Source organism: Poromitra crassiceps (genome assembly GCF_964638095.1).
Source record: "Poromitra crassiceps genome assembly, chromosome: 3".
Lineage (NCBI taxonomy): Eukaryota > Metazoa > Chordata > Actinopteri > Beryciformes > Melamphaidae > Poromitra > Poromitra crassiceps.
This window is the reverse complement of record NC_139625.1, coordinates 27819853-27832370: the sequence shown is the minus strand read 5'-3', so window position 1 is coordinate 27832370 and position 12518 is coordinate 27819853. Positions and strand designations below refer to the sequence as shown.

The 12518-nt window shown below is 44.7% G+C and overlaps 1 protein-coding gene across 4 annotated transcripts in view; it reads left to right on the top strand.

Annotated features, from left to right (window-relative positions):
* ubr1 (ubiquitin protein ligase E3 component n-recognin 1) overlaps positions 1–12518 on the top strand; it is a gene marked incomplete at its 5' end in the record, with an annotated part of 52342 nt that overhangs the window by 18573 nt on the left and 21251 nt on the right. For all 4 annotated transcript variants that reach the window (XM_083633669.1, XM_083633668.1, XM_083633667.1 and 1 more), the window contains 13 exons: positions 93–221; positions 325–505; positions 627–688; positions 853–963; positions 1092–1157; positions 1258–1359; positions 1477–1540; positions 2302–2426; positions 2526–2578; positions 2668–2770; positions 2873–2921; positions 3093–3247; positions 4775–4874. In XM_083633669.1, the coding sequence (XP_083489795.1) occupies positions 93–221; positions 325–505; positions 627–688; positions 853–963; positions 1092–1157; positions 1258–1359; positions 1477–1540; positions 2302–2426; positions 2526–2578; positions 2668–2770; positions 2873–2921; positions 3093–3247; positions 4775–4874 (1300 nt within the window). The remainder of the gene's footprint in view (positions 1–92; positions 222–324; positions 506–626; positions 689–852; positions 964–1091; positions 1158–1257; positions 1360–1476; positions 1541–2301; positions 2427–2525; positions 2579–2667; positions 2771–2872; positions 2922–3092; positions 3248–4774; positions 4875–12518) is intronic.

Here is a 12518-nt window from a genome sequence, read left to right as displayed (position 1 = left end):
TCTTCCATGGCTTGTAATGTATATTCGTGCGTGACTATTAAGTGAGTTATGGTCTTTGGCAACTTGGATGAATCTTCACCTTTCCTTATCAGGGTATGGAAGAGGTGAAGCGGCAGTTTGGTCAACACATTGAGGTCGAGCCAGAATGGGAGGCTGGCTTTTCTATCCAGATCCAGCTCCGCCACATTCTTGCCATGTTTCAGGACTGGTGCTCATCAGATGTGAGTCATCCTGCAACTAGTCCATCTCCAAACCAGTACTGGTTAAAAGGAGGGAGTACCCACCTGTACCTGACTGACACTTGCTTATGTCTGCTCCCCTCAGGAAAAGGTCTTGCTCCTTGCATTTAAGGAGTGCCACAAAGCCTTGATGCGCTGCAATAACCAGCCCTTCTACTACGAAGCCACTGACTACTACATGTGCAAGCAAATCCTCCATGTCCGTCCATACAAAGTGTCTTCAGAGCCTGTCAGCATACATCTGCCCATCTCCAGGCTGCTTGCTGGTAAGAGAACTAGAATATGAGTCTCTCAGTGATTTGCTATTTGAGATGATGGACGTTTCTGATCCTTCAGTATTCTTTCTGTCATTTGTGAACTTAATATTTTGTACATTGTGATTCCTAGGCCTGTATGTACACCTGTGTAGAACAGGAGCAGTTGAACATCTGCACGAATCTGCTGATCCTGTAAGTGACATGAAAATAAACTTTAATTCTGCCTACAGTCACTCATTCAGTCATCCTCATTGAGAAAGTTTGAGTAAGCTACTACCGTTAGTCCATGCAAGCAAGTGGTCAATGTGTGCTGTGTTGTACTTTTATCAATGAATAAAACATTCTGTCTGTTACAGGAGAGTTTTAACTACACCCAGTTCGTAGAGCATCCTCTACGCTGTGTGGTTCTAGCTGCCCAGGTCTCAGCTGAGATGTGGCGCAGGAACGGCCTCTCCTTGGTCAGCCAGGTATGGGACAACATTCTTCAGGCGTTTTAGGCATCATTTTCATTCTATAATCATCTCCATTTTGTTATTTGTATTATTATTTTTTAAGATCAATTGTAACTGAATTAAATTTTGTTTCACATGATCAGGTTTATTACTATCAGGATGCGAAATGCAGGGACGAGATGTATGATAAGGACATTCTCATGCTTCAGGTTAGTGTCCATCAGTCACAGCATTTTCCTCGTGCTCTCAAATCTTCCCTTTGTACAGAGTGTGGTGACATTATGTGATTCCCCCCCCCTTTATTTACAGATAGCTGCTTCCAAAATGGACCCCAACCACTTTCTCATGCTGATCTTGTTGAGATTTGAGCTCTTTGATATTTTCAATGGAAGTTGTTCAAGCAAAGACCAGGTGAGGAAAAAAATCAAGAATAATTCAGGAAAAAGTCATTGCAGCACTGTATATACTAATAAACATGATGACGTGTATACTGTTATACTAACTCATGGAATCAAACTCAATTTGCAGGAAGTCTTGAAACAGTGGAATCGGCTGACAGAAGAAATGCTCTTCCTTCTAATCGTCATCGTCGGTAGCTTCATCTCTCTCCATTTTCAAAATAAGGAATGCACTGTGTACATTTTAAACTCAATCTTGGATAGTTAGTTTGTTGGATATGAACCTACAGTATTTGACTGATTAGATTAGATTAGATTATTTTATTTGGTCTCCCTTAGGAGAAAATTGTCTTGGAGGACAAGCCCATGCTGCAGCGGACCAAACAACAATACAAAGATAGTGCAAGAAGACATAATGTGAACATAATGAGCAAAACCAGCCCAACACCATGGGCAGCAGCACATCTACTATTTCATATACAGTACAAAGTATACCTCACACATCCTTACAACCCACGCACACTCCCACTCATACTCCAATTTGAGTTGCATTTCAGACACATCATATTATAGATACATGAATGTGTATCTCGTAGGCTATGCCCAAATCACGCTATTCAAGGAACTCTCAGGTCCTACGTGTCCGTCTGCCCTCCCCTAGCTGATCATTAATAAGCTTGATTGATTGATGGATAAACAAGTTTTTATAGCGATTGTGTTTGCAGAGAGGGACCCTGTACCTCCTTCCTGAGTTTAAGATCTCAAATTAGGAATTCAGCACATGCAAGGGGTCATCTAAGATGTCGTTGGCCTGCCGAATAGTAGACTGGACATAATAAGTCCTGGGGGGCAGGGGGTGGGGCTGGGGGGCAGGGGGTGGGGGCTAGGGGGTGGGGGCTGCCCCATTACTTTCCCTGCTGTACTGATGTCAGACTGATGTCTGTTGTGTGTCCAGGTGAGCGTTATGTCCCAGGGATCAGTCAGGTGACCAAAGAGGATGTGACGATGAGGGAGGTTATCCACCTGCTGTGCATTGAGCCCATGGCTCATAGCAGCCTGGTCAAAGGCCTGCCAGAGAATGTGAGATATATAATGCAACATCTCTATAGCCTTAAGCTCTTCACATTCACAAGTGAAGAAATATTTAAAACTAAACTACTGTCAAATGTTTTCTTGTAGGAGAGCCATGAAACAGGCCTGGAGACTGTGATGCCCAAAGTTGCCACCTTCAAGTATGTGAAGACAGAGAAACAACACATGAGTTTTATCTTGCTGATGAATGTGAAGAGGTTTAATATGGCTGTTCTGCTTCCCTTCTCAGGAAACCGGGCGTATCAGGACATGGCTTGTATGAAGTAAAAAAAGAGTGTATGGCAGAATTCAACCCTTTCTTCTACCACTACTCTAAATCCCAGCATAGCAAGGTAGAACAAAGGCCTAACAACACTTTTGCATTTCATTGTTCTCTATTCGAAACAGCTTCTCTCGATCGTCTGCTCAGATCAGTTTTTATCCTACTTGTTTAGGCAGAAGATTCTCAGAAGAAGAGGAGAGCTCAGGATGGCAATGACAAAGGTGACTGATGTCTACCCTCTGCACTGTCCCAACATGTCTACCCTCTGCACTGTCCCAACATGTCTACCCTCTGCACTGTCCCAACATGCGAGAACTTTGTTTTCCCCATTTCTAATGAATGAATTCTCTATCTGACCCCCCCCCCCCACCCCCCCCCACCACCACGCTCAGCTCTGCCCCCTCCGGTGCCCCCACCTTTCTGCCCGCGTTTCTCCAGCATAGTGCACCTTCTCTGCTGTGATGTCCTCATCCACGTCCTGAGACGAGTCCTGCAGAGAGCTGTGGAGTACCGGGCCACACAGTGGACAGAGGCCATGATCCAGAGGGTAACACCTTACATTACTCTTTCTTTTTTCCCTATTCTTACTCTCACCCAAGGATTAAAGTTCTCAATAGCTATGACGGATTTCAGTCAATTGGAGTCAGATATGAAATGTGAAAAGTACAAAAATTAAAGCCCCAATGTATATTATTTTATTTCAATTTGTGTATTGAATTGAGTTTGAATGAAAGCTTTTATTTACAAAAAAATCATTTTGACCTTATAAAAACAACAACAACAACAACAACAGATATTAATTGTGATTCACTATAGCCCCTAATTTGCATATGTCTGTGTTGGAACCTATAACATACTGATTCAGCCTGGAACACAATTCATGCATAATTACTGGGTGTTTGGGGACTTTACAGTGAAATGAGTGCTTTCTTTTTTTTTATTTTTTTTTTTACATGAAAACCGATGGGAAGCGACCGCACAGCGCGGGGGGGGGAACGGCCACTTTAACTCATTGAGTGCCAGCCACTTTTGGAGAACGGACGCTCCCAGTGCCAGAGTTGCAGAGCGTTTTCAGTGATTTCTCGAGGCCCACAGAATATTGTTTGATATTACTATGTAAACACCGAACACGCAAAAAGAACAAGGAGACTCTATTGTATCATCAGCAAAAAAAAGTTTATTGATACCATTTTCCGTTCTTTAGTTATCAGCCGGAGAAGATAGGTCAAAAACAGCAAATACAGGCATTTCTATCTAGAAGCTGAGATATTCAGCCTTTTGTGAAATGCAGCATTTCAAGCACATTCACTGACTCTAGCTAATATTTTCTGATGTAGTGACGTGGTGTAGTTGTGTGCTGCCCTGGGTGCCCCACCCCCCTCTCCCCCCCACAGCTACAAACTCCTCCCCACACTAGTAACACACAGCCTCACGCACCCAGCGTCTATTTTCGGAGTGCTTTTTGTGCGCCGCCTCCCAGGCAGCGCGACAAGGAAATGCCAAGCCGGACTGCAGGGAAAGGGTTGGCACTTCGGCGTCGGGTGCTGCCTTTCTGGCGGCTAATCGTGTGAAGAAACTATGCAGACAGACAGACAGAGGCAGAGGAGCTCAGTTGTGTGCGCGGATTGACTGCTGTTGCCAGGCACCGTCAGTTGCAGCCAGAGCAATCTACATGGCTCTGGGCTGCAGCATGAGCGGTTTCTCTTTGATCACGGGGCTTTTTCAGGCTATATTTCGGACATTTCTCTAATCTGGAGAGCACTGTCGCCACCGATGAGTCCGTAAAATAGGTTATACACCTTCAATAGCTCCCATATTTGTACAGGAGATGCCTGAGGCTTTGATCCACGTCCCACCGTCAAAAAACGCAATTGACGAACATACTCGTCCTTGGCACTCTACGTTACTAAACGAAATGACGAACATACTCGTCCATGGCACTCAATGAGTTAAAAAGCCTGAAATAGCTCAAATAAGCCTGGAAAACCTTTCACTCAGTTTTTGTTTGCTTTGCTTTGATCCCTGCTCTCACCACCTGTAGTAACTAAATGTACGGTATGCCTTTCCCATCCAGGCCCTGCACTTGATAGGTCAAGCACTGCTGGAGGAGAAGATTCAGCTTGAGGACAGTACCATGGAGGAAGTGACCTTTGATTTCAGCCTCAAGGCTCGCAGTAAGTGGAGACCAATTTAGGTTTAAAATATACTGGATAAAAACTTTTCAGCATACAGATCCATAGCGCCAACTCCACAAATGTGCAGGAAGACCAACTTCAAAGGTTTATTTAGCTGGGCGTCCGGGTAATGTAGCGGTAGATTCCCTGCCTACCAACACGAGTGTCGCAGGTTCGATGCATCCTTGGTCGGGTGTCCAAGATTCAAGATCAAGATTCAAGTTTATTAAGTGTCCCAAAAGGGCAATTTGGGTTGCAAAAAGCATAATACGAGTACATACATAATAACAGATAAGACACATAAAAACATTATAAAAACAGTCTAGAGCAGCAGCTTAAAGTGCAGCACAACAGTTAAGTGCAAATATGACAACCGTAGCAGCGATCTAAAGTGCACAGTAGAGATTTAAGGTGCACACACTTACATACAGGCCCGATTGGCTGTGTCTGCGGGTGGGAAGCCGGAATGAGGGTATGTGTCCTAGCGCCTCCTCTGGTCGGTCAGCGTGCCTCTTCGGGGTGGAAGGGACCTGGTGGGAATAGTGTGATCCTCCCACATGCTATGTCCTGCCGGTGAAGCTCCCCGCTGTCAGGTGAAAAGCAGCTGGCAACTGCACATGTATCGGAGGAAGCATGTGTGTGTCTACGGCTCTCCCCAGATCGGCAGAGTAAAGGGGGTGGGGCAGCGACCGGGGCAGCAGGGGGATGGGCTGACTCACCAAAGGATGGTGCTGCGGTTCTACACTACAGGATTGAGGATTCTAGAGCAGGTACATAGATGTCTGTTCAGATGTGCGTACTTGTCTAAATAAAGACTCTGGTAAAAGTAGAAGTACTGATTCAACTTGTTTAATCAAGTCAAAGTAAAATAATTACAGGCTCTGAAATGTAATCAAGTCTAAAAGTAAAAAGTATTTCTCCCGGCTGTTTCTGTGCAAAGCTAACTGAACCTCACATCATATTAATATTGGCTACAGGAGGTGTATGCTGATGGTATATCATCTCTGCTCCTGGAGTTGTTTGAAACACAGTCATTGAAGAACTAAATCTAGGAAATTAAATGAAATAAACTGACTCCCTTCAAGTTTCAAGTCAGTTTTGGTCGAGCACAAAGTCCTTCATCACTTGTGTTAGTGGTAGGGAGTGGACTTGGTTCAGGCGATGTGTGCCCAGCACTTGGCGGATCCGGATCCGACACACGTGGGCCAGACTGCGAGGACATCTCTTGGCCTCCAGAAAGACCCTGAGAGCCTCAGGATCTGCCCTCTCCTCCAGCTGTGCCTGCTCTGTGGTCACCAGGGCCGGGTCAGCACCGTGGTCCAGCAGCAGCTGGACGAAGGCCATGTTGCACCTTTTAAGCAGCACCACATCCAGCAGGCGAGAAGCCACATCACGGGTCAGAACGCCAGCAGCCTGGAGCAGCAGGTGGAAGCAGTCCAGGCGGTTGAATGCAGCACTGATGTAGAGAGGGGTGTATGAGCCGTATATGATTCTGTTAGGGTCGGCCCCGGCTTCCAGGAGGATCCGGACACAGTCCAGGTGACCGTTGAACACAGCACAGTAGAGAGGCGTCCAGTTATACTCATCAGCTAGGTCTACCTGTGCTCCCTGTGTGATCAGGTAGTCCACACAGGCAGCATGACCCCTCCAGGCTGCGCTCCACAGAGGGGTCCTCCTCCACCCATAAAGAATCTGCGCATTGATCAGCCTTCTGAAGTGGTCTCTCTGCAGCAGGCTCCTCAGTGTGTCCAGGTCTCCTGCACAGGCGGCATCATGAAGCTGCCTGTAGCAATGACATCCTCGAACAGCCATTCCTTCAGATGTGTCACTGTACCACACTGACTTGTAGCTGTGTCTCAAACAGAAGGTATTATCAGTGTTGCCAGGTGGGAAATGTTGAATTTATCGTTATTATTTCCGGCAGACTGGATGACTTCCACCACTTGTATAGCCTCATGCAGACAGGAAGGATTTATGACATCACTGATGACATCACAATTGCTCAAGTGACATCACTGATGACATCACAATTCTCAAGTGACATCACTGATGACATCACAATTGCGCAAGTGACATCACTGATGACATCACAATCCCTGATTAATGACATCACTGAAGATGTCACAAACAGATGGCATCATGCCTGTCGCTGCGTGCCCCAGAGGGGTCCACCAACACTGCTCATTTATCTGACTTCTGAAGCGGTCTTCCTGGTCTTGAGAGAGAGAGAGAGTAGAGAGAGGAGAGGAGGGAGAGAGTAGAGAGGGAGAGAGGAGAGGAGAGAGGCAGTAGAGAGAGAGGCAGTAGAGAGGGAGAGAGAGTAGAGAGGGAGAGAGTAGAGAGAGTAGAGAGGGAGAGAGTAGAGAGGAGAGGAGAGAGGGAGAGAGTAGAAAGGGAGAGAGGAGGGGAGAGAGGCAGTAGAGAGAGGGAGAGAGTAGAGAGGGGAGAGAGGCAGTAGAGAGAAGGAGAGAGTAGAGAGGGAGAGAGTAGAAAGAGAAAAGAAAAGACACTATGTGATGTTGACTGATGCTTTTTATGTAGCCTAATGTGCGCGACTGCGCCTTTGTTTTCATTATTGGCTCTGTTAGATGGCTCTGTCCAGCAGCTAACGCTAACTAGCGCGGTTAGCTTAACGTTAGCGAGAGGTTTTTTGGAGTTACATGTAAATACACAATCCCTGGATGTTTCATTTCGGGTAAAGGGGTTTCCATTAGTTTCTATAAGTTTACGCCAGCTCTGTGTATTAAGTGCTTTGCGGGGCTGTTTAATCACAAGCCACAGACTGTAAATGTCACAAGCAGTTTGTCTGCCAAGCGGACGAGCCTGCAGGGTAGGCCACGCTACGAGCTAATGCTAACAAAACTCGCTAACAAAAACAACAAACATATCAGCTGCATCATCGCCAGCTTAGAGGTTTCTCCTCCTCTCGGAACCTGTGTGGGACATGGATTGCAAATTACAGTAGCTTTCTGATCATTCTGAAACTGAAAAACAGCAACACACTGGCAGCAGCCATGTTTGCGTCGCAGCTGTGATGTCACAAGTGTGCGACAACAAAAGCTCGGCTTCCGAGGCAAAAAATAAAGCAGGATTATTATCGGATAATTTATCGGAAAAAGGCCATTATCGGAATAATAAATAATAACGCAAAATGGCCATATCGGCCGATAATTTATCGGTCCGATAATTATCGTGCATCCCTACCTACAGGCGTACAGATATCCACTGACTCCAGGTAATGATTGTTTTGATCAAAATGGATGTTTAGCAGTGTATGTATGAATCAAAGTACTGATCAAATCAGGAGATTTGATCTGGTGAAATGATGCCTCTCATCATAAGTGGCCTCTTTGGTTCAGCTGTTGCTCCACAACTTGACTCCCCCTGTCAGTCTGAATACTCTCAGCCCATTATGATGGCCGGATGGTGGCCGGGGCACTTCTGATTGGTCGATAACCAGGAAGCTAATGCGATCGGCTATTGAGATAGAGGTGTCCTGCTCCGCATTAGAGCTGTCGCGATTCCTCGAGTACCTCGAATAACTCGAATAATTAAATTGATCGAGGCCAAAATGATTCGCCTCGACACGGCATTTAGAGAGACTGTTTCTCACGGACGCTTACTGGTGTGGCACAGCGCTCTTCCGGTGTAAACACGTGAGGACACATGATCGCAGACAGACCAGAGAGGCAGAGCTATAGCGAGCGGACCCCGCAAAATGGAACGAGGCGGCGGAGAAAGCAGACAGGAGGAGCCGGGAAGGGAAGAACCAGGGCCGAAAAAGCGACCGAAACTGTCTAAAGTGTGGGATCATTTCACGCTGAAAAAGGACACGAACTCAGTGGTGTGCAAGTACTGTAAGACGATCCTTGCATATCACAACAGTACCTCGTCAATGCTTCAGCACCTGAACCGTAAACATCCAGTCTACGCATCCACCAGCGCATCTACGTCGAGCGGAGCAAGGTAACGTAACGTTAACTATACACAACGCTAATGTAAATGTATGCTAATGATTGCTACTTGATATTAAGACTAGTAGTAGTTGTGCTGCTGGCTTGCCACGTTGCCAATATGACTATTAGTAACTGCATTCACGCTGCATTTCTTTGATGTGGCTTGCCGTTTTCTGTGAGAAATACAAAGCTCAACCTAACGTTAACCTAACGTTAGCGGCTAATTTAACAGCGTTGTGTGTGTGTGTGTGTGTGTGTGTGTGTGTGTGTGTGTGTGTGTGTGTGTGTGTGTGTGTGATCACACTAGCCTGTTGGTGTGTGAGAGTGAGTGTGTGTGTGTGAGAGAGAGAGAAAGAGTGTGTATGTGGAGAATGTACATTTACACACCCTAGACCGGTCGACTCTTCTCATGATGATTGCAAACAACTATTTAATTGGTGCATTTTAGGCTCCAATTATTACACCACCTGACCTGTTATCTTGCTATTCTGATATTTGTGTCAATAATAGGCAACAGGTCTAGGGTGTGTAAATGCGCATTCTCCAGTTTTGTTATGAACTTACCTAATAAATATCAATATTAATTATTATTTCACCTCTTTTTCAGCGGATCACAGCGTACAATGGACAGCTTTATAAGGACGGGTCCATCATGTTCAAGTGAACAAGCAGCTGAGTTCAGCAATAGCATTTTGAATATGATTGTGACAGACATGCGCCCTCTGTCCATGGTGGAAGATAAAGGATTCAGAAAGATGATTTCGAGTTTCAACCCGAACTACACACTTCCCTCAAGGACCTTCTTCACGAATAAGATGGAGAAAAAGTATGAGGAGGTCAAAGGCAAGTTGATCGAGAGGCTTAAGACGCCAAACATGATGGCACTCACTACTGACATTTGGACAAGTGTAGCGACAGAGGCCTATATGGGGGTGACGTGTCACTTTCTGAGAGAGGATTGGGAAATGGAGTCCCACTGCCTTACAACCATGCCCCTTGAAGAGAGACACACGGGTGCACATATTGCAGAGTGGATTGAAGAGGTTATGTAGGCAGTGAAGGAGAGAGGAAGTGAAGTGGTGAAGGGTTAAAGGAAGTAGGCAGTGAAGGAGAGAGGAAGTGAAGTGGTGAAGGGTTAAAGGAAGTAGGCAGTGAAGGAGAGAGGAAGTGAAGTGGTGAAGGGCTAAAGGAAGTAGGCAGTGAAGGAGAGAGGAAGTGAAGTGGTGAAGGGTTAAAGGAAGTAGGCAGTGAAGGAGAGAGGAAGTGAGGTGGTGAAGGGCTAAAGGAAGTAGGCAGTGAAGGAGAGAGAGTGTTGTGAGGGACTTGGATTTTTTTTTCTTCAATATTTTATATATAAAAAAATCAGCCCTCAAAGTCTTGGGACTTGACTTGGACTTGAGCTGAAGAAGACACTAGTTTAATACACACCAGTATGTGTAGAGACATTTATTTTTATTTATTTTATTTTTTAGGCACTGCTTAGCAAGGCAAGGCCCAGATTACGTCACCTCGTTCAATAATGACAGAAAAAAGAAAAAAAAGCACTGGTTGGGTTCATGTTAAAACTAAAGCAGTAAATATGTGCAATTACCTTGAGTTAATAAATACAGTTTTCTACAATTTAACTTGGTTGTGGTTTCCCCCTTTTTGCATGCAAGTTTGAAAGTGTTCCAATATAAACCACTAATGTGTGTACTCTTCCATTTTCCTTTGTTGTGAAGCTATCATACAGCGACCAGCGTGCTTGTGCACAGTTTACTGACATCACATTACAGGATTTCTGGGTCTTAAAGTTCAAATGTTTTAGTTATCTCCCGCTGCCATTTGGAAGCAGCAATGTGTGAAGTTGCCTCATGCAGCTGTAAGGTAAATGAACGATGTAAACTAGCTAGTAAGCCATTCATTCATAATATTTAACGGTTGCTGTACACTGGAAGAACTCAAACGTCAGGTTGAAAAGATGACACTGCCAGTTCTATGCAATTTAAAAATAAAAATGTTGTTTTTTCTAAGAAAGAAACTAATGTAGTTGTTTATTTGAAGAGATTTATCTTATTTTTTGGTGTATAGTTACGATAAGCCTTTGAAAACACAAAAAAGGGTTCTTATCCGATTACTCGATTAATCGATGGATTATTCGGTAGAATACTCGATTACTAAAAGAATCGATAGTTGCAGCTCTACTCCGCATTAGCCAATCGAGTGGCCCTGCCGGCGGTCAGCGTCGTCTGGAGCTCAACTGGATTAGGCGTGCGGCCGTGCGCACTGTAATCGCTTTAATGAATGGTCGAGTGTGTGTGTGTGTGTGTTTGTAAGTGTGTGTGTGTGTGTGTGTTTGTAGGTGTGTGTTTGTATGTGTGTGTGTGTGATCCCTGTGCACTCCTCTAGTAGTTAGATCAAAATCAGTGATTCTCATTCACCTTTTCCATATCAAGGACCGCTAGACACTTTTGTCTCTCAGACCAAAAAATGCAAGATTATAGTTTTTTTGGCAGATCGGATTTTGTCCAGAATTCCGTTACTATCTTTGTAGTATAGAGAGGCAAAGTGAACGTCACTTCCTGCTCCAGCACTGTACCAGAGATTTTCATCCGCCATTTATTTTCCCATAGACATTTTGTAAAATGTTATGTTGTCTCTCCTGTTTCTAAATATATCTGAACCGTTTGGTTTGAACAAGTAAAACTCTTTTTATAAGCATTTTATGAAATGTCTATGGGAAAATAAATGGCGGATGAAAATCTCTGGTACAGTGCTGAAGCAGGAAGTGACGTTCACTTTGGGAGAGAGATGATGGTGAAACTATGGCCCAATTCCAATCCGCCCCCTTACTGACTCAAGCCCTTAGAGGCGCGTTCACGTGAAGGGAGTGAGGGCTTAGGGATGTCCCACGGTGAAATCGCAAAGTGAATGATGGCTCGGAGTGAGCCCTATCTGCCTCCTTACCGTAAGGGAGAAGCTGTGGCCACTTACGGAAAGGGAATTGCCCACAATGCATAGCGTTGTGACGTATAAAACAGGGAAGGCTGCAAATATCTGTCAAAAAAACAAAAAAAAACACGCGCGAAACGAACGCGGTGTTTGCGAGTGCGCTGGAATGCCTTAATTGACAATGAAACATTACATTAATAGGGATTTCAGATTAGACAAAAATATTATATCAGAGGAATGCAAGTAGTTATTTTACACAATCCTAGAATAATCATCGATCATTTCTATTACAATTGCAATCCACAACTTTTTTGATGAATGAGAAATAGTTTTACCGAATCTGTATTGTACAGTATTGACATTGTGTATAATGTTGGGTGACATGTCATTATTATGCTTATTTTAATTATAATTACACATGTTGCAGATTGCAGATTTTGCAGTAGGCTATATTTATTATTTTTAAATGACCTGTTGTCCACTCTGTAGAGCCAGAGCCTGGATGAGAACAGACTCATCAGGGAGTCTATCCCTCAAAGCGTCTTGACAATAAACAATATATAGCGAACCCCAAACCTGCCAAAGTCAACATCATCTTGTCAAGTGCAAAGGGCTCTGCTGTCCCAATCCTCCTATTTATCCAATGTGGATCCCTCCCACACTTGATGACTCAACCACTTTCAGATGGCGGCCATTAGAGGGACTGAGGGTTCAGGGCTTGAGTCTTTAGGCGGATTGGAATTGGGCCTTCGACACA